This window comes from Chiloscyllium plagiosum, chromosome 8, assembly GCF_004010195.1.
Source record: "Chiloscyllium plagiosum isolate BGI_BamShark_2017 chromosome 8, ASM401019v2, whole genome shotgun sequence".
Lineage (NCBI taxonomy): Eukaryota > Metazoa > Chordata > Chondrichthyes > Orectolobiformes > Hemiscylliidae > Chiloscyllium > Chiloscyllium plagiosum.
This window is the reverse complement of record NC_057717.1, coordinates 100,104,786-100,126,207: the sequence shown is the minus strand read 5'-3', so window position 1 is coordinate 100,126,207 and position 21,422 is coordinate 100,104,786. Positions and strand designations below refer to the sequence as shown.

Genomic DNA, 21,422 nt, shown 5'->3' with positions numbered 1-21,422 from the left:
AGATGGCGGAGAGGCGGAGGAACCGCGAAGTTTCTGGAAGCTCCGAGCCGAGCGAAGCGGACGGTGGCTCGGAGAGCAAAGGGGTGAACGCCTTCGCCAACGATGGCAGCTTCATGGCACTTTTCAAGAAGAAGATGGAGGAGGAGAGGCTGAGGAGCGAAGGGGGAGCCGCGCCGAGCGGCGGGGACATAGACAATGGAGGCAAGAGGAGTGTGGCCGCTGGCCAGGAGCAAAGTGCTGAGGCCCAGAGCGACAGGAAGAAAAGCGTGCTGAATATTGTAAGAGCGAGAGATTTTGCTCTCAATTTGCCTCCTGGTTAATGAGCAGGGCTGGGGAATTGGTGAAAGATGCCGTTAGTTCATTGCCCTCCCCTCCCATCACCACGAAAAAGAAATGTTATCCACTATCTTGACATAAATTAGATTGTTTCCTTCGTTCAACAGTATTGGCAGCAATATGTACAGTCATAACTCTCACAAAGCAATGCTCCCTGTTCTGTTGCCTGAGTTTATACACTTATTCCTTCCTTCCTTCAACAGTGTCAGGAGAAATGCCAACAGTCTTTTACAAAATAATGCTACCTGCTCTTTTGCCTAAGTTTACAGATTTGATTATTTCATTCATTCAACAATGTTAGAGGCAATGCACTATTTTACACTTTAAAAAAAATCATACTCCTGCCACTCCTCCCACTCTTGCTTGAATTTACAGATTGGTTCCTTGCATCATTATTATGTTAGGTGCAGTATGTACATCCCTTTAATTTTACAAAACAATACGACTAGTTCTTTTGCTTGAATTTGCTGATTGACTCCTTCCATCATTCATCAATGTTCGGGGCAATATGTATAGTTTTATTTTACATAAAAGTATGCTGCCCCTGTCTTGTCTGAATTTATAGATTGATTCATTCACTGGCTATAAGAGTGATGTGGGACATTTTTAAAACAAAAGAAACAAAGTATAATTTTTGTCATTAAATTCTGAGCTCTGAATTTTTGCTTTTAGAGAAAACTCAGCTAAGAATTGTTTATCTGAAAATACAGAGCCCTGTCATCATCTGAAAAGGCAAAGTTTTTTGATTTGCAGATGTGACTCCCTCAGCAAGGATTGATGGACTGACATCTTGTGCCACTGATATTCCAGTGGGTAGGGTTTCCTCTGTTGGGTCGGGCATTCAAGACTTTGAGCCTCATTATAGTAACTTTATGTATTCTAACATGATGTTCCAATCTTGAGATTAAATGTTAAACCTTACTGAATAAGCAGAGACACTGTAAATTAAGTGGCCTCTAATTACGGGGAGCTTGGGAAAAGTAAAATTTTGGGATTTGCACTTTCAAATCTCTGAAAATTGGAGGACAGATTGATGAAATTTAATGTAACCTGGACTTTCTAATTGGACACTGGAATCATTGGTTCACTACTGACTTTGTGTGTTGCCTCCAATTCCTGAATATACGCCATCGCAAAGATATCAAAATCAAAGATATTTTGAAACATAATACATACACATTTTTCTTCTGAAATATTGGCTGACCTGTACATTTCCAGAATTGTTTGAATTTAAGCATGAAGCATTATTTAAATTAAATCTTTGCTTACTCTCATTCAATCATAAGAATTTTAAAGCAATTCTCATATGTTTGCAAATATTGTGTCTCTGGCAGACTTACTTTAGGGACAATTGGTCATTTTCCGTATGACCTTGTGTTCTTAAGAACCTTTTTTATTGCTAAGGATGCTAAATCTCTTAAAATACATCCATTAAATTTAAATTAATGATACTAAATATAAAGTTAATGAGGTTGAAGAACATAAGTAGTGGTAGTAAAGGAGTAAGTCATATACTCCTTTTAAAAAACCCGAAAATTAACTAAGTTCGAGCAGCCGAAATTGTTTTTAAAAAACGTAAATTAACAAATCTCGGGAGATCAATTTTGTTTTACTTCAGAGATCAACGAAGCTCAGGAGATAGAAGGTTTTTTTTAAACCCAGGCATTAACAAAGCTTGGGAATTCAGATTTCAACCCTCCCCTCAGAGTTCAGCAATTTTTCGAAAACTACTGTCTACACTCTGCCTGTGTTCCTGATGAAGGGCTTTTGCCCAAAACCTCGATTTTCCTACTCCTCGGATGCTGCCTGAACTGCTGTGCTTTTCCAGCACCACTCTAAGCCAACCTCCTTTAAGTCTGCTTTATAATTCTAAAAGCTTACAACTGACCTTATTCAGTGTCCTAGTAGTTCTTAATTCCTATTCAAAACTCCATTGATCTGTCATAAATGAACTTGATAACTGAGCAACCACAGCCATATGGCAAAAAGAATTGTGTCCACTTGGCCTGGATGTGATTAATAGAAACAATTGTTCATATATGTTTTATTGAATCTCATGTTAAAACACTTAGATTATAGGTCAGTCTTCAAGATAAAGAAGCTAAGTTTGGTCTACCCTCTGTACCACTTCTTCACTTCTGAATTCGGAATAATGTAAAGGCAAACAGTGTATTAGTATTTCCATTTCCTCTTTTGTACTTGTACACCAACTTTGTGGTTCCTGTATATGAACATTTAAATGCCATTTTCCCATTGCTTCTCTCACCATTAAGAAACAGAGTGAAATTTCATACTACAAGTTGTCGTTCCAATGTAAAGACTGCAACACTAGTGCTTTGTCAGATTGCCTTAAATATTTACTGCAGAGGGGCCTCTGACAACATCCTCAACACCTCTCATCCACAACCTGGTAAAGCTTCCTAAATTTTTAAATAAAATAATTATAGTTGCTGGTAGAGGAGCTCGTAACCACTTTTCTCTCAGAACTGCTTCTATTACCTTTGTTGTCATGATGATATTGAGAATGTTACACCGTTCCATGGATTTTGTTCGTTGCAAATCTGAAAGTTCCCTTTTGTGCTCTTTGAGAGACTTCTCAGTTTATTTTACTTAATGAAAAAAAAATCTTCTGGTTGTAAAAATGCATGTTTGATATCCTGGTTCACGTGGTCCAATGACATTCTGATATTTTATATTAGAAATGTAAGCACTTGGACAAGATATTTATTTCTACTGCAAAAAGAATGTGTTGGGCTTTTTGGGGTCTGGCCCATATTGTTGAGACAAAAATATCTTTTTCCCACTGGATATGGTCAGAATCATATGAGAAACGCGTCAGGCAGTCTCAACCAGTTCCAAATGATACTAATTGGCAACATGACTCTGAGAGATCGGTGTAAGAAGTAGAGATGTCATATCAGTCTCGCAGCATGTCTTCTAATCTTTGACCTGCGATAGATTAATCCAGGCTGGAAAGAGACCTTTTTGGTCAAACCTCTCCAACACTGGATCTGGGAGCATTTGATGCTGACACTAAATTCCTGAAACACAGTTCCATTCTCCAGCACTAATACTTCATGTAATGACTCAAAAGCTCTTGTAAAAATAATAAAGAATGTATGTTCTGCCACTCCATTCTTGTTAGTGTGATGCTGGGATGGGTGAGGAAGAGAATAGTAACATCAGAATGTTAGTGCTACAATTAAGAGTGCATCTACTCTCTTGTTTTTGAAGTCCAAATTCAGTGCCCAATTGACCCAGCACAGCTTCATTTCAGCTTGGGAGTCACAACCAATTCATACTGAAGTGTGAATGCAGCGCTCATTTTTGTTTTCACAGAAGCACATGCTGTATGACTCTAAGAGCAGTGTCAGACTCTGGGACTTTATCAATTTGAGAATAAACAACAGTACTACAGTTGATTGAGGAACAAATGAGAAGAGGAATTAGTTTCTGTAGCAGATGACCTCTCATTAGTTGAAGGTTAAAAACATGTCTCTGAAAATCTTGTACAGGAAGACTGCTTGATCCCAATTCTGATTTCATTGAGGGAACTGGTGTATGTGAGGAAATGAGTTTTGTATTCTCAGTTCTTCAGGTCGCCCTTTTGGTCGCTTGTATAATGCGTTTCTCTTAATATTTTATTAAAATAGATTCCTGCATAGGTTCATTTCCAGAAATTTTGGTTTAAATTACTTTCCTGAACAATTATATCTTCAGAGCTTAAATGTCCTTTTCACATTGACAGAGAAATTCTCTTGTGGAGTAAACATTCAATTTCTAGTTGTTTGATTGTGGGTGAGTGATAGTAATATTAGCTCAGTGTTAGCATAATTAAATCTGACTATCTTATCCCAACAAGTTGTACAACTACAAGAAGACTTTTCAGACCAAAGCTAGTTTGAAAATTACTATTGGTGCTGTCTTAGGTAACAATATTCCGATGTTCAGTTTTAAAAATTACATCTTCAAGGAGTTCTGTTGTACCCTGATATAAAATTATTTTGGTGTTTGTTAGATAAGCCAAGTCACGTGATATTGTATAATATGATACTTGGGTCATTTTATTTCCCAGTTTAGTTGGATTTCAGTTTACAAATGTATCTGTAAACAGACCATGGGTCTAATTTTGAACACCTAGAAGTGGCATTGGTTAGAAATGGCACTGGTGCTGTAGGTGATGTTGAATCAGTAACTCAAAGTTGCATTAGATCTGTGTTTATTAATACTTAATTTTCAGCAGACTACACAATGTGTCATGTCCCTTTTAATGAGCGTGGTTTCACATAGTTTGCCATAAATGTTATTTTCCAAATGTTCCTGTTTCACTTGAGTAAAGTGTAATCATGTAAGAAAGTAACTGAAAATCTGAAATAAATATTAGGGACAGCCAGCAGTTCAGTTAGCATTAGAATAAACTTTTATTATTTTAGTCAGGGTGTATCTGTCTTCTGACCAAGTTGGTACTTTATAACTTTTTTGCCTCTTTTATTCTCTCTTTGACATGAAAGTTTAGCTGTAATAACTAATAGGTCCATCCTTCTGCTTTCTATGAGCTTTGTAAAATATTTGATCATATTTATAAATTAGCAATTTAAATATTATTTCACTATCCTACCATGTTGGCAGATCAAAGGTTTCTCTCTGTTAATCCTGCTGCTAGTTTTACTTCTGCCTTAATTTCAAACCCAAAAAACGGTGAGTAGCTGGAATATATTGCGATGGATCAGGCCAGACCCCCTCAAAATATTTCAACAAGGTAGTCTAGACCCTAATGTTTTCTTTTAATAGTAGATTGAAGTGGGTATTCCAGGTGTGATTCAACTGGGCAAACCCCACTTTGCTTTAAGCAAAACAGAATTTATGTAAACCCTATCGTTGAAACATGAACAAAAAAAAGCAGAATTTAGAATAACTTAACTATTGGAAAACGTAACTGACCCAATATAGCAACTGAACTAATTAACTGTTCCAGTTTAGTTACATCACATAAACACATCCCTTGGCAAAAAGCTAAATTCAAACACAGATTCTTACAGACAGGAAGAAACAACATCCAGAGAGATTTCAGAGAAAGTCAGTTAGGAATCATTACTGAAGCTTGCAACCCTTCTGGCCTCCTGCATCTTGTGACTGCTGCACCTTCAAAACAATAGAAAACTGGGAGAAATGGCCACTCTCCTATTGTTAAGCTGTTTAGCTTTCCAGCACCCTAGACCTTTTGGTACCTCTGCCTTTACAATTTTTCTTTTCAAAGAAAAGGATAAAATAATCTTTTTTAAAGTGACAATATCGTCACAATATGTAGCGGCAGAGCAGACCTGTCATGATTTTATATTCTGTTAATTTAAATACAGAACTGCTTGGGCAATGCTTCTCTCAATTTTTGAGTGTAGATTTGAACTTCTGTAACTTTGAAAGCATTTGGGATTATTTTGTATTGAAGTTTCCAGGATCACTCTTAAAGTAGAGTGGGGGAAGCAGAAACATCAGTCAGCTAACTGAGATGTTCTTTGATCAGTTTTTGTTAAATATTGCAGTTGTCATATGTTATTTGTTGAGCAGCCAGCTTGATCATTTGACTGTATTTGCAATTTTAGATTTTTAATGTGGGTACTTTAATCAAGAAAGCAAAGCAGAATTAGATTAGATTAGATTACATTACATTACAGTGTGGAAACAGGCCCTTCGGCCCAACAAGTCCACACCGACCCGCCGAAGCGTAACCCCTACATTTACCCCGACATTTACCCCTTACCTAACATTATGGGCAATTTAGCATGGCCAATTCACCTAACCTGCACATCTTTGGACTGTAGGAGGAAACCGGAGCACCCGGAGGAAACCCACGCAGACACGGGGAGAACGTACAAACTCCACACAGTCAGTTGCCTGAGGCGGGAATTGAACCCGGGTCTCTGGTGCTGTGAGGCAGCAGTGCTAACCACTGTGCCACCGTGCCGTCCACTAATTAATGCAGTAAACAAGAGATATTGGTTTGCAAACTAACCCAGTAAGCCAAAGTCCATGAAATAATCAAATTGAAATATTTTGGACCAGCTTGTCAATTAGGAATTGCATTCACAAGCTCCAAAGCAATGGCCACACCGCAGAACAGCATAATTTTTTTTTTAAATTCTGCACTGGCGAATTCAATTCCACTTGCACTGTCAGAAGACACATGCAAGGTAATTATATGCTTCTGTACTGAAACAAACTTATGATTTGTTTTTCTAAAGTTGAAATAACTCATCCAATGGAAAAGGCTTTCAAGTAGGTATAATGTTGTTAAATGGGGGTTTAATCCCAATATTTTAGGTTTAGATTTTACTTGTGTCATTATGAATAAGCAATGCCGCATAACTGGCTAACACTTGTATCTGAGAAATATTTTATATTTCAGCAGTGAATTAGACTTACAGTGTATTGATGCAAGAAACCTGCTAAGGATCTGTTGATGGGTTTGCAAGATCTCATTTTAGATGTCTGGCTAATTCAATGCCGAAAAGATTTAAGTAACTATTGTTGGTTTATCAATTGGTAACACCCGCACTGTCACTTTTGCCTTATAGGGAAGTATAAAGAATTGCCTACTTCCGCTGACAGTAGCTTGTGTACTGTATGTTAGAAATGCTTTGAGATGTTGACGTGGGAGATGCATTCTGTTGTGGAATGAGATCTAATTTCAGGATCCCTGTTTTATTACATAGTGGGCAGCATTGACATTGCAGCTCCAAGCGCTCGTGTAATGGTTGCAGTCTTCTGTCCCTTACCCCAGGTGGGAAAGCGGCGAGGTGGGGCAAAGCTAGCCCTCAAGACGGGAATGGTAGCCAAGAAACACAAGACTGAAGAGGAGGTAAGATTCAGTAGCCCTTTGACGAGAATCCTCTCTGCAGTCTGTCTTGAATTGTCTAAACTTCTGTGCATATGTACTGCTCATATCCATAAAGCATTTGAATATATTCACTTCATTTTGAGCCAGCCAATCTTCTCATTGGGATTATTACTTAAAAGAACACAGTTATCCTCTGCAACCTTTGCGACTGCCCTTTATGTAAATTTAATGGTCATTAGGCTCTTCACAACCCTGTACTGACCAAATCAAACTCTTATACTTCATAGAATTATACAGTACAGTGACAGTATTTGCCTATTTTACCCGTGCTGGCTCTTTGATAGTGTTATCCAACTAAACTCAGCACTTTTCTGTTTCCCCATAGCAAACTTTTACCCTTAACTAGTTAACCAATTTCTTTTGAATTTGTTTTCACCAGCTTTTCAAGTAATGTATTGTAAATCATAGCAATTCACCTTTTTCAAAAGTTCTGATGTCACCATAATTCTTTTGCTAATGTCAAATATTTTTCCTCTGCTTGCTGATTATTACAGTGGAAACAGCTTCTCCTTATTTACTATATCCAAACTTATAATTTGAGCACGTGTACTGTTCTCTTACCTCCTGTATTCTAAGAACAATACAAGTTTCTTCCCTCTATGCATATAATTGAAGTCCCACAGCCCTTTTATTTTCTGTCCATTTCCTACTGAGTTTTCCAATCTCAGCCAAGGATTACTGCAGTTAACCTGGGCAACTCTGGATGTGGACAGATCAACAATTAGTGTTCCTTTATTAAATCCCTTTCAATGTTGCAAGATCAAAGGTAAGAACCAAAAAAGTGCCATCTTGGATGTGGTATCTGAAATAACTTCACAGAGACTGATATCCCATTACCAAGTCACCCTTTATTTACATGTGTACTTGACACTGGCCTGGCTTCCTCAGAGCTCGCTCTGAGTGAGCAGAATCTCTGTCAGTCCTGTTTATATCTGTCATCCAGGGCTCCCAGATTAGACCAGGCTTCAGTCAGGGAACTCATTCTACGAGGTACACCTGGCTGACATTGTTACAATCACTACATTCTCCTCCCACTGAGTCCAGGGGCGTAGGCTCTCTTGGGGCATTTTCACACCGGGTCCAGTTCCTCTAACTTAGCCTCGGATACAGGTGCTATGTACCGGAATGTAGCCCACCTCTTGCGTTTGGAACATCTCTGAAGAAATTCACCCTTTTTGGGTGGTAAAGCTGTCAAGGTTGTGACATCCACTGTGTCCGTATCTAACTTTGAGGTTTCGTCGATGCTAGACAGAGTGGAGAACCTATGGATTCTGACAGCCTTTCTGTCTGTTCTGGGGGGCTGGGTATGTTTTCCTCCTGCCCCGTTTGTGAGTTTGCCACTTTCATGCGGTCTACATGCTTGTTCAGGATTGGCTCACCCACCCAAACTTAGTATGTTATGGCACCTGACCTCACATAGACCATGCCCCTCACATAGACCATGCCCCTCACTCGTGGGGCCATTTCCATGGTTTCGGCACCAGTCTTCATCCCCTGAAGTAAACTGTCTTTGTCACTTAGAGGTGTCCTGTGTCTGGCATTGGCGTTCCTGATGCCATGTGTGTCTCACCCCCACTGTCTAGGAAGATCCGATATAACCTGGTGCGGAATCCTTGTATTAGCAACTTTGCTGGAGCTATCCCATAGTTGCATGATGAGTAGTTCAATAATCAAATAGGAACCAGGAAAGTTCAGTATCGAGTGAAGCTGTAGGCTGTTTATTTAAGCCTGGCTTCAAAGCTTGAACCGTTCTTTCCACATGCTCGCAATGTTTGAATTTCCTGCTGGTAAATATTGGTCCGTTGTCTATGATCAACACTCTCAACAGCCTGTATTGCAAAAGATGCTTGCAGCTTTTCTGTTGTTGTCCCCGTGTTTGACAAATCAACACTAGGCATATCCACCCATTTTGAGTGGGCATTCACAATGCTAAGAATGTTGAGCCCATGAAAAGGCCTAGCATAATCAACATGTAACCGAGTTCAGGGTTTATCCAGCCAGTATGGGGGAGCTACTAGTGGTAATTTTTGTCCTTGTTCACATTGTGGACATTGACCCACCAATGCGGCAATGTCTGCATCCAATTCTCGCCACCAGACATAACTTCTCACCAACATCTTCATTTTTGACAATCCTGTATGAACCTGGTGGAGTTTAGCCAAGTATCTGGATCCAACCTTTGCTTGGGACAATCATTCTTGCTCCCTATAATAAAATGCCAACCTCTATGGTGATCTGACTTTGCCAAGTCCAGGAAAGTTTCAGTTCTGGTTGTGATGGCCCTTTTGTTTCTCCCAACACCACCAGCTGTTTTAGTTTTGGCAAGATGGGATCTTTTTGTGCCCACCGCCTGATGTCAGCAGTGACCAGAAGCATCCAGAAAGTTTAAAACCAGAACAGACTCTTCCAGTGGCAGCACCACTAGTGATGTATCTGCCAGCAGGAGGCAGCTCAAGGCACCTGCCTTTGCTACTTGGCCTCCCAGACAGTGTTCCAACTGGTAATTGTATGCACTTAGAAAGAGATCCCACTACTGAATGCAACCTGAAAGTATGGGCGGCACGGTCTTGTCCTCTTTGAGTAGCCCAAGGGTTTGTGGTCCGTTATTATTACAAATTTACATTTGTATTGGTATTGATGGGACTAACTCACATCAAGGATGACCACCAAACCTACCTTCTCTATCTGGGTGTATTTGCACTCTGCATCAGCCAAAATCCAGGAAACATATGCTATTAGTCACTCCTGTCTATTGGGCCATCACCTGATACCATACAGGGAGGCATCTCATTTCAGCACCAGATCTGACTTGGGATCATAGTGTACCAACATCTTAGATGGTAGCTGCTTCTTCACTTCACTACAGCAAGTTGGTGCATTCAAGAAAGCAGGAAAGACAAAAATAAGTACAATTTGGCTTATTAAGTAGCCAGTGAATTCCTTCTGGCAATTAAACTGATTTTGAATCCAGAGCTTTTGTCAGTAATAGTGAAAGTTCAATCCTGTAGTTGCCACAATGCAATTTGTTGTTTCCATGTTATATTAAATGCCCAATTCAACCTATCTTTTTTTTCTCCATTTTATCTTCAGGCTGAAGCACGAGGTGGAGATGCGTGGGCCAAATACATGGCAGAAGTGAAGAAATACAAAGCACATCAGTGCAGTGATGATGACAAAACCCGGCCTCTTGTTAAATAGCCAGATTTGCAAGCTTATGCAGCCAAGAACTGTATTATATTTTACAACCGTTAAGATCAAGTCCTCCACCCAATGCCCTCACTGTACAGCCAGTATAAGATTTTTTCTTTTGACTGCCTGGAATATGTATTTATTTGGATTTGTGGTTTGAAGACAACACTTGCAAACAAAACTCCAACGCAATGTTTAATTTTCAACATTGAAATCCTGTCCGCTTTCAAAATGTGATTGATAGTGTACAGTTTTCATATAGTTATGTCTCACACCCTGTTTCAATATAGAACATAGTTTCCAGACACTTTTAATCTTTATTTTTTATAAAATGCACGATAAAGCTTCAGTTGTCAGTAAAAAAAAGTCCATGCATATTTACTCTTATGCGCCTGCAGTTATTAATTACAAAACTGTAGCAAGTTTTTGAAACTTGTACACAATATTGTACATCTTACTGGCCCTTGTTGCTAAGTTGGCTAGAATTGTAGGGCTGGTTTGATCAATGACTGGTCAGGCACCTCAATACATCTGTGTTGGAAGGAGCCCATTGCCTGATTGGTGCTGGTGAGGTATTTACATTTTTGATCAGAATTATGACATTACTAGCATTAAGAGCTGAACTGTAAGAAGCAGTAGTGGGACTTGTTTCTCATAGTCTGTTTGCTACAGCATTTACATTGCTGAAGACCAATGATTTCCTGTGTTTCTTCATGAGAATTAGCTTATCCAGAAGGACAAAAGTTGCAGTTGTGACCACTGCTGTGCCTCAAATGAGTATTTGGATGGGGCAGCCAATGTGTGGGATTCCCCATAAAGAACTTAAAGTGGGAGTGGGCAATGAGGATGCAATCAGTGAGCCCAGAAACTTGGATGGGATGAGAAAATGTTTCTCAAGTTCACAAAACTACCTCAGATGTATCAGTGAAACATTATTACAAAGCTCTTGTTACAATCTACCCAGTTGAGTTTTCACTTTGTTTGTAATGTTTCTCTTTCGGCAGTGCTAGTGAGATGTAGCTTCTTGTCTGCTGTTTGAATTTCCCTTTCCTATTAGTGAGCAGTGAAGAGAGCATTTCTTCCTCCATGAGCAGAATAAGGTCAGATTGGAAAAGCAGAAGATTTGATAAAATAGAACGTCTGGGCCACAGTGGTGGTTGCTGTCTGCTGACAACAGCAGGAGCAGAACTAGAAGCTCAACGCAGCCTGCATCTTAAGTGTTGCAAAAAAGGTCTGCTATATGGTCCCTGTCTTTCCTTTAGAGTAATGCAGAGCTCTCACTTTGCCTGAAGCACAAATCTCTGCTGGATTTCCACAGGACTGTTACTGCAAATGTCTGTTTTGTATAGGATTTATCTGTCATTTGAATGATACTTTCTAGAAATGGAATGAGAAGGAAGTTAAATGGGGCAAAGGTAGATGAGGTAAAGTAGAACTAGATCATAGAATACTTGATGGCATTGCCTTTAACAAATTAGTAATTTTGATATTTAAATTTCCCTTTAAGTAATGCCTCTTGTTCCTCAGTCTTTCTGGACGTGCCTTTTGTTATTTCCAGATTTCACCACCTTTTATGGCCGGTCGTTACGCAGTGAGAGAGATTCCCAGGCACATTGTAACCCAACTTGATATTTTCCAAATCTTATAGGCTCACTTATTGAAATAGTTTGTATTATGGATTGGGGGGCAACAAAGACTGACTGATTTGGAGATTTGAGTTGTCATTCATCTTTTCTGTGCAATGTGCTGCTAGTTTAAATATCTGACACTAAAAGCAAAAGTTCCCTGATGACTTGGATGGGGATTCAGCGACCCAAGCCAGGAAGTTCATCCTGGACTTTGGTGTGTTAGCTTCTTTCAGGTGTATTGGTGAGTATGTGGAGCTGGGAAATCAAAAATTCATCTGCAGGTTCCTGCTCCTGGTCACTGTCTTAGCTGCCTCCACTGAAAGATTCGGATGTTGCCAAGAATGTTAGCAATACATTTCATCGTCAAGTAGCCAGAACTGCTGTGTACACTTATGAAACATGGATGATATATTGGATGTCTCACTAGTGTTTATAAAAGTTGCCACTTTCTGGAGGAAGGGCAAATAGACAAACACGAGCACTTTTGTTTGAAGGATTTTGAGATTTTTGTTTTTCAAACTTACTTGAGGTATAGGGACCAAGATGCACTTAAGATCAAATTAAACCGTAGTCATTCACCCTGTAAATAGCGCAGCAATGAAGAGTTGAGCAATCTTATGGCTTCGCTGAGTTAGTTCATCCTGGCCGTGATAAAGTTGTCTTCAGCTCTTCCTGAGTTACAGAGAATGAAATCTGGTATAGTTCCCACTTCCATTACATGTGTGGAGGTTGAGATTTAACTGATGTTCTGCTAGTTGAATGGCCTGCTGCTATCAGACTGATTTTGTGAATAGTTATTTGGGTTAGTTACTAGAGTGCGCCAAACCCAATGGAATCGTAACCAATCTTGAGTGTCAGTCCTAACTCCATGAGACACTTGCACTGCTGAGTTAGGGTCTAGCTCAAAGCCTCACTCCAGAACTGTACATACATACTTGACCGTTTAGATTGAGGAATTGCTGCACTGTCAGAGATGCTGTCTTTTGGATGAGATTAAACCAAGGCCCTGCTGTGTTGGGTGACCACTTTTTGAAAAGAAGAGCAATGAAGCTCTGGTGTTTTGACTAACATTCACCCAAACCAATAGAAGAAACTGATTATTTGGTTGTTTATCTTATTAGAGGACCTGGCAGTTTGCAAATTGGCAGTGAATTGAGTTAGCACATACTGAGCTGTAAGTCCCAATGTAAATGTATAGGAAAAGAAAATAGTTCTTTCAAAGTCAAATTTAGGGCAAGGGGATTGAATCTTAACTTCCTCATTATGTATAAATATCTGTGATTAATTGAATCAATAAGGGGTTCTGGAAGTTCATTTGGAATTAAATAGTCACAGTTACTCCATTAAATGGTATTGGTCGTGCCAGACATTGGGTGTAAGAGTTGGAGTGGAGAAAGGGTGTATTCTCAACCGCTAATTTGGTTTGACTAGAAGGTAAAATAAAACCGCAGTAGCCAGCTCATTAGTTTGACGAATGGTTTTTTTTTACTGATGTTTTAAGTATTTGCTTTCTAAAGTCAAGTAGCATATGATGATATATAAAGCAAGTTAACGGTGGTTGTGTCTGATAACCATTGGTGTACGTGTCTAATATCTAATGTATTGGTGACACTTCTCAGTGCCATGCTATGTTTTGCATGCAAAGTAGCCTTTCAAAATAAAAGGAAAAGCCAGTCACTTCACACTGGATTCTTCTGCCTGAAAACCTGATATCACAAGCATTTTCCCAATCTGCAATGTCCCCTCACCAATGTACAAACGTTGACCCCCTAGATACCTATAACCATGATTTGTCACTTTGTGCCTATACCCTATGTTATTTGACTCCTGGTACCGTTCTGCATTAGCATTAATTCATTTTGGATATGATAAACTCATTGCTGACAATTCTCATAATTTTTGTACAGCACCGTTTTTGTGCATTAGGGCTGATCAGAAATTGATGGAAGATTGACTTCTTTCTTCCCAACTAAATGTGGTGAATTGAACATGGCAGCGAGTCAGCAAGTCATGCAGCATCCGAACAGCAGGAATGAGAGGCTGATGAAGGCTGCCCAAAACGTCGATTCTCTTGCTCCTCGGATGCTGCATGACCCGCTGTGCTTTTCCAGCACCACACACTCGACTCTGATCTCCAGCATCCGCAGTCCTCACTTTCTCCATGGCAGCGAGTCAACCAGGTGTTTAGCTGTTGATCATTCTCCACCGACTCTTGTACATTCATCGAAGTTGACAAGCCTTTAGATGTTACCTGTATAACTAACAACTAAGGTGAGCAGATTTTTTTAATAGTAAGGAGCTTTTCACTTTGGTATCATCTGCTGTCCAAGCAGCTCCACTTTTCAACAAGAATTCGCTGGGATAGATATCATTGGTGGAATTTCCTGTCGAGAAGTTAGATGGTGTAAACCTGGTAACTAGCAGCAGCTGGGAGACATATGTTCAGTTACACTGGTTGGGTTAGTCACGTCTAGCCTGTGTACCAGTCCTTCCCAAACTTTTATTTTCCGCTGTGACCCCATATTGAGGTTTGAAAGTTTTCAGCCTCTGAGAATGAGGGTCTGTAAGAGCGGGAGCACGGCTGTGATAATTCCTTCAGTTGTGCCCAATGTGGGGTCCTGTCTACTGTGTGTTTTTGAGGCGGGGAGGACCTGCCCTTATACTTTTCAATTTTATTTTGACCTTTTGATAATCCAGAATCCATCCAATCCAGTCTCCACTACTGTGTAAGGAAGATAATTCCATAGACCCAACACAGAGAGAAGGAAACAGCAATTGATTATGGCCTCTCTACCATTCCCGAGTGATGGGAACAAGATCCAGCAATGGCACAGCTCATCAATTCATACTTACTAATCACTTATGTTAAACTATTGTTTATTCCTACAGCGACAAAATATAACATTAAAATTGTACAGTGGTCAAAAACTGAACGGAAGGCAATAACTCGACCAGGTTGAGGTTACCTTGAACTTAAACTGGTCGTTTCCACTCGACGTCGTTTCATTGTGCAGTCTACAGCCGCAATTTAGTCATTTTTCAGGTACTGAACATAAATCAAGTTTTTTTGCAGTTCACTGAATAAAGTATCATAAAGAGCTTTCGAGTGTTACTATTATCACTTTCCAATGCATCCGGATTCTACACCAGGGCAAGACTCCTCTTGATAGTATTGTAGGCAAGTAACTCCTGGCTCGAACGTAGTTAGGGATGTTGGGTATCAAAATCAGACTGGAATGATCCTCAACCATAAGTTTGACAGTAGAATCTTCGTTGTTAACTATTGAAATCCCAGTAAGGGCCTGAGAAACTTGCAGCATCTATCAAGGCCCCGAATTAGGCGGTAAAATACGAGTTAACTTTGAGATAAACCAGTTGTCATTCGTTCTGTTCCGTTTGTATGCAGAAATTGTGAACTTTATTGAAGAACTAGACTAGTTTCATGCACTCAATCCAATCACCACTACCACTCCAGGAGAGTGAGGAAAGAGCTGCAGAATTAAACATTGACTTTGAACCTTTTCGGAATAATGTATGAAAAGTAACTGAAACTAATTCACAATTTAGAGAAGTGATGTGAGAGGAGAACGGGACAAATTATAGTTTAGTTACATTGAGCTCTACTGGCTTTGGTATCAACTGATTAGGATGGGATACTCAGGCAGATAATCGTGTGTTGAAGCGCCCATTCTGAATAATTAAGAATCAAAACAGAAATTGGGGGAAATCTCAGCACGTTTGATAGCATCTGTGAAGAGAAAATATAGTTGATATTGCGGGTACAGTGACCCATCTTCAGAACTGATTGAAGCTAGAGAAAGGTAGGCATACCTGCTAAAGGTGGGAGGGGAAGGAATAAATGATAGATCGAGCTCTTGGAGAGAGAACAGCGATTAGGCAAAGTAATAGGTAATGATCAGCCTGGGAGAATCAATAGCTGTTAATGGGGTCCACTAATTGCTGAAAACGGGTTATTTGTGATAGCAGGGAGAAAGTGAGGAGTGGTGATGCTGGAAAAGCACAGCAGGTCAGGCTGCACCCGAGGAGCAGGAGAATCGACATTTCGGGCATAAACTGATGAAGGTTTTACGCCCGAAACGTTGATTCTCCTGCTCGGATGACCTGCTGTGCTTTTCCAACACCACACACTCAACACGATTTGTGAAAGCAAGCTGTGTGATGAGAAAGTCTACTGTATAGGGGTCGGGGTAAGGATATGGAAAAAGGTGCTCAGACCCTAAAATTATTGAACTAGAAATTGAGTCCTGAAGACTAACAATTTTCCAGCAATTTCTGCTTTTGTTTCTGATGTCTAGCAACGGCAGTCTTTGGTTTATCTGAATAATTAAGAGCAATGCAAATATCGCCCGAATTATACTGGGGCCAGCTCATTATAATTACATTGAAGCAAAATGCTGGAGATCGCTAAATCTGTAGCGAGAGAAGTAGTTAACGTTTCGAGTCTGATATGACTTTTCCTCGCCATAATTACAGTGTGTTCCAGAGTGCAAGAAGACAGAACAAGATGGAAATGGAAGGTTACTCACAAGGAAATTCTAAAGGTGTCATGCTAGTAAATGGACACTGGCAATAGAGGGGACAGAAGTCCTCATGGTTTGCTTGAAGGATATGTTATTAGCGTGGTTAAGTTACTAGACTGGTACCCAGAGGACTGGATTAATGAATTGGAAATGTATTTCAATCCCAGTTACAGCAGCCAGTGAATTTACATTCAATTAATTAAATTTGAAATAAAAGGCATTGTCACTGTAAAACTACTAGATTGCCATTAGAAACTCATCTGATTAGTTCTGGAAGAGTTGTCTCCAATTCATTTAAGTAAGTAAAAACAATGACTGCAGATGCTGGAAACCAGATTCTGGATTAGTGGTGCTACTTGACCTCTGGATTGCTAAACCCAGTAACATGACTACTGTATTACTGTTCAATGTGCACAAACTTCCTGCAGGGAGTTGCCAGTATGTCTGACTTCCATGCTAAAGAGACCAGAACAGCTCTAGCATAGCTCCAGAAAATGAGGTCTACCCCATTGGCAGTACTAATTCTGATGGTAAAAGGAGATGTCATAAAGGGAAACAAGCCACACCTATGCAATGCTAATAGTTGACTCCTTGAGACATCATTCTGATGAATTCGCACTGTTCCAAAGCCTCATTCTTGAGATCAAACGTTCAGCACTTAATGCAGTACCCCAGATAGGTTCAATAGGCCATATCCAGAAATCACTGTTTAAAATAAAGTATTTCTCATTTAAAACAGAGCTAAGGAGGCATTTCTCACACAGGTTCCTGAATCTCTGGAACATTCATCCTAAAATGTTGGTGGAAATAGTTTTTAAGTATCTTTAAGGCAGACGTAGATGGATTACTGATAAGCAATAGTGTGAAAACGTATCAAGCGTAGACAGGAATGTGAAGTAGTCAAATCAGGCATAGTCTTACTGAATGATGCAGCACCCTCAAGGGACTGAGTAGCCTAATCCTAATTTGTATGTCCAACCGGAACATCATTTCCTCAATTATAACCCTAAACAATGTTTAAACATTCACTCAGGGTATGTGGGCATCACTGGCTTGCTTAAATTTATTGCCCATCTCTATTTGCCCTTAAAGGTGATGGTGAGTTGCCTTTTTGAACTGCTGCAGTCCACTTGGTGATGGCATGTCACCAAAGTCGTTGCAGAGGGTGTTCCAGGATTTTGATCCAGCAACAGGAAGGAAGAATGATATATTTCCATATCTGGCTTGTGGATACCTTGGCACTTGAAGGTGGTGTTCCTATGTAGCTGTTGTCCTCGCCCTTCCAGGTGGAAGTGTTCCTAAGTTTGAAAGGTGCCATTAAAGAAGCTTTGCTGCATCTCTGCAATGCTTTTTGTGGATAGAACACACTAAACATTAGTAGTGAAGGGAATGAATATTAGTGGATGTGGTGTCAACCAAGTAGGCTGCTATATTCTGGATGGTATCAAGCTTCTTATGCCTTATCAATAATTAACAGACATTGGGAAAGCAAGAGATGAGTTGCTTACTGCAAAACGCTTAGCCTCTATCCTTTTATACCCATAGTATTTGTCTGACTAGTCTAATATTCTGTTAGCGTTTTTGGTTACCTTTTTATCTGTTCACTAACTTCATTGACTGGTTTACATTGGAACCCTAAACTCCTCCACAGCTCCCTAGACCCTCATCAGTAAACAAATACAATTTCACTTGGTCTTTCCTAGATTTTAGTGGAGATCAGTTACCCATGTCATTCCATTTGTCATAATTTAATCAATGCCCCTTTCTAATTCATTTATCCTCCCATCTGTCCAATTTTAATGCATCTACATAACCTTTTCTTCATTTTTTTTAACATTTGTTAGTCTTGCACCTTTTTATTACTTTTCTGCTTCTTACTGATGTCTTAGTCTGAACATCCATTTTTGTTGGCACTTGTGTAACTTCTCCTTTAGATTGAAACTCCCTTACCTTTTTGTTGAACATGCTTCTGAAACTATTTCCTCAAAACTGCACTGAAGTACTAACCAAAACATGTTTTGCTTTCTAGAGTTTAGCTATTTTTCTTGGTTGCATCATAAGGGTTCAACAACAGCATGTCATCACAATTTTTGAGTGGTCTTCCAAAATATGGAGATTGGGAAAGGAAATGTCAAACCATTAGGTCATCCTGTCTGACCCAACACTGTTCTACTGGATACAGACAGCAAGATGCTAAACATGAGCTGTAAGTGTTTTGTGCTGACAATTGGTACCTGAAATCCAACATGCTCAATCATGGAATACAAGGGAAGCCCTATTTGTGATATTTTAATTAACTTGTTCAGCTATGTTACACAACGAGAGGCAAGTGGGACTTGAACACAGGCCTTTCACCCCAGAGTCAATAGTGTGGTGCTGGAAAAGCACAGCAGTTCAGGCAGCATCTGAAGAGCAGGAGAATCGATGTTTCGGGCAAACACCCTTCATCAAGAATGAGGCTTGTGAGCCGAGGGTGGTGGGGCTGGGGGGGAGAAGGCAGATGAGAGTGTGATAGGTGGAATAATGGTGATAAGTCGGAGAGGAGGGTGGAGGGGATAGGTGGGAAGGAAGATGGACAGGTAGGACAGGTCATAAGGGCAGTGCTGAGTTGGAACTGGGATAAGATGGACCGGGGGGTGGAAATGAGGAAACTGGTGAAATCCACATTGATGCCATCTGGTTGGAGGGTCCCAAGGCAGAAAATGTGGTGTTCTTCCTTCAGGTGTTGGATGGTTAGAATGTGGCAATGGAGGTGGCCCAGGACCTGCATGTCCTTGGCGCAGTTGGGGGAGGGGGGGTGGAGTTGAAGTTGAAGTGTTTGACCACAGGTGGTGGGGTTGGTTGGTGCAGGTGTCCTGGAGATGTTCTCTGAAGTGCTCTGCAAATAGGCATCCTATCTCCCCAATATATACAGATGGCCTCCTTCTTCAAAGACTGCAATTGCCCTCAATGTGGTCGATGATGCCCTCCAGTGCATCTCAAACACTTCCCACACCTCCACCCTTGAACCCCACCCCTCCAACCACAACAAGGACAGAACCCCACCCCCCTGGTCTTCACCTTCCACCCCACCAACCTCCATACACATGCACCATTTCTGCCGCCTACAAACAGTCCCTACCACGAGATATATTTCCCTCCTATTTGCTTTCTGCAAAGACGATTCTCTCCATGACTCTCTTGTCAGGTTCACGCCCCCTACCAACCCACCTTCTCCTCCTAGCACCTTCTCCTGCCACTGCAGGAATTGCAAACCAAATCGCTTATCCCCTCACCTCTGTCCAAGGCCCCAAAAGGAGCCTTCTACATCCATCAAAGTTTTACCTGCACTTCCATACGTTATCTACTGTATCCAGTTTCCTCATTTCCCCTCCTCCAACCTTACAACTCACCACGACCCTCCTGACCTGTCCATCTTCCTTCCCTGCCTATTCACTCAACCCTATCACCATTATCCCCACTTCCATCTACCTATTGCACTCTCAGCTAAATTCCCTCCACCCCCTCAGCTCACAAGCATCATCCTTGATTAAGGGGTCTTGCCCAAAACATTGATCCTCCTGCTCCTCGGATGCTGCCCGACCTGCTGTGCTTTTCCAGCACCACACTGTCAACTCTGATCTCCAGCATCTGCAATCCTCACTTTCTCCGTTCACCCCAGAGATAGACACACTATGCTTGAATTATAAACATAAAATCAATATTATTCACATAGAATTTCCTAACTTGGGTCTCATTTCAGCATCGATTTCATCACTTCATTCCGAGGAGTTTGTATGCAAAGATACAAAGAAAAAGCTAGGGGTTTAAAAGAAAAAGTCCTGGGACAACGGTGTTGCTCATGAGGCGAGCGCATGTCATTCATTTCAAATGCCCTTGAAAAAGTTGTGGTAGGCTGCCTTCTTGAATCATGTCAACCCAAACACTCTAAATACTTCTTTGGTGCTTATAAGGTTTTAGGATTTTGACCCATCAATACTAAAGCAATAACTATACATATCTGAGTCAGGATAATGCACGACGTAAGAGGGGAAGTTGTAGGCAATGTTTTGAAATCCACAGTTCTTCTAGGTGGTAGAAATTTCTGTTTGGAACATGCTATTGAAGGAGCAACAGTGAGCTACTGCAGGGCATCTTGTAGATGGTACACACCTCAGTCATGCAGTCAACCATAAGATATATGAGCAGAAATAGACGACTCAGTCCACTGGGTCGCTCTGCCATTCAATTATGGCTAAATACTTCTCAACCTCCTTCTCCTGCCTTCTCCCAAAATTCTTGATCCCCTTACTTATCAATTCCATTTTGATTTAGTCTCTTCCTGCTTTCCCTATCACAACCACCTTCCCTGCCTTTTATGGTTTGCATTGTCCATATGGCTTTTGCTGCTCCTCAGATGCTGCCTGAACTGCTGTGCTTTTCCAGCACCACTCTAATCTAGACTTTGCTTGTAAATATTCAATTGGCTACTAGTTGAAAAAACAGTCAGAGTTTGGTGGTGGGAAAGTCACTCAGTTGTGCACAATAACACTTAGGGGTAGAAGAGAAAAATAACCCATCACTGTCTTAAATACACAATGATTTGAGACTCCATCGCCTTCTGTGGCAGAGTTCCACAGATTCATCCCCTCCAGCTGAAGGAATTCCTAAATCCATTCAAAAAGGTCAATCCTTCACTCTGAAGTAGATAAACAGGAGGCTGGAAGAACACAGCAAGGCAGGCAGCATCAGGAGGTGCAGAAGTCAACATTTCAGATATAACCCTTCTTCAGGACTACATCTCCTCCAATCCTGAAGGATTATACCTGAAATGTTGACTTCTCTACCTCCTGA

The 21,422-nt window shown here is 40.6% G+C and overlaps 1 protein-coding gene across 1 annotated transcript; it reads left to right on the top strand.

Annotated features, from left to right (window-relative positions):
- The first annotated feature begins 2 nt into the window (after positions 1–2).
- Positions 3–13,730, top strand: trir (telomerase RNA component interacting RNase). Its single transcript, XM_043695120.1, has 3 exons — positions 3–278; positions 7,115–7,192; positions 10,322–13,730. The coding sequence occupies exons 1-3, from the start codon at positions 3–5 to the stop codon at positions 10,427–10,429; spliced, it is 462 nt and encodes a 153-aa protein (XP_043551055.1). The 3' UTR covers positions 10,430–13,730.
- Positions 13,731–21,422: the final 7,692 nt, after the last annotated feature.

Excerpts from the sequence above, each read along its gene's own strand:
- trir (XM_043695120.1), top strand. The coding sequence starts at position 3 with ATGGCGGAGAGGCGGAGGAACCGCGAAGTTTCTGGAAGCTCCGAGCCG. Across the intron at positions 279-7,114 it reads AGAAAAGCGTGCTGAATATT|GTGGGAAAGCGGCGAGGTGG; the intron begins GTAAGAGCGAGA and ends CCCTTACCCCAG. Across the intron at positions 7,193-10,321 it reads AACACAAGACTGAAGAGGAG|GCTGAAGCACGAGGTGGAGA; the intron begins GTAAGATTCAGT and ends TTTTATCTTCAG.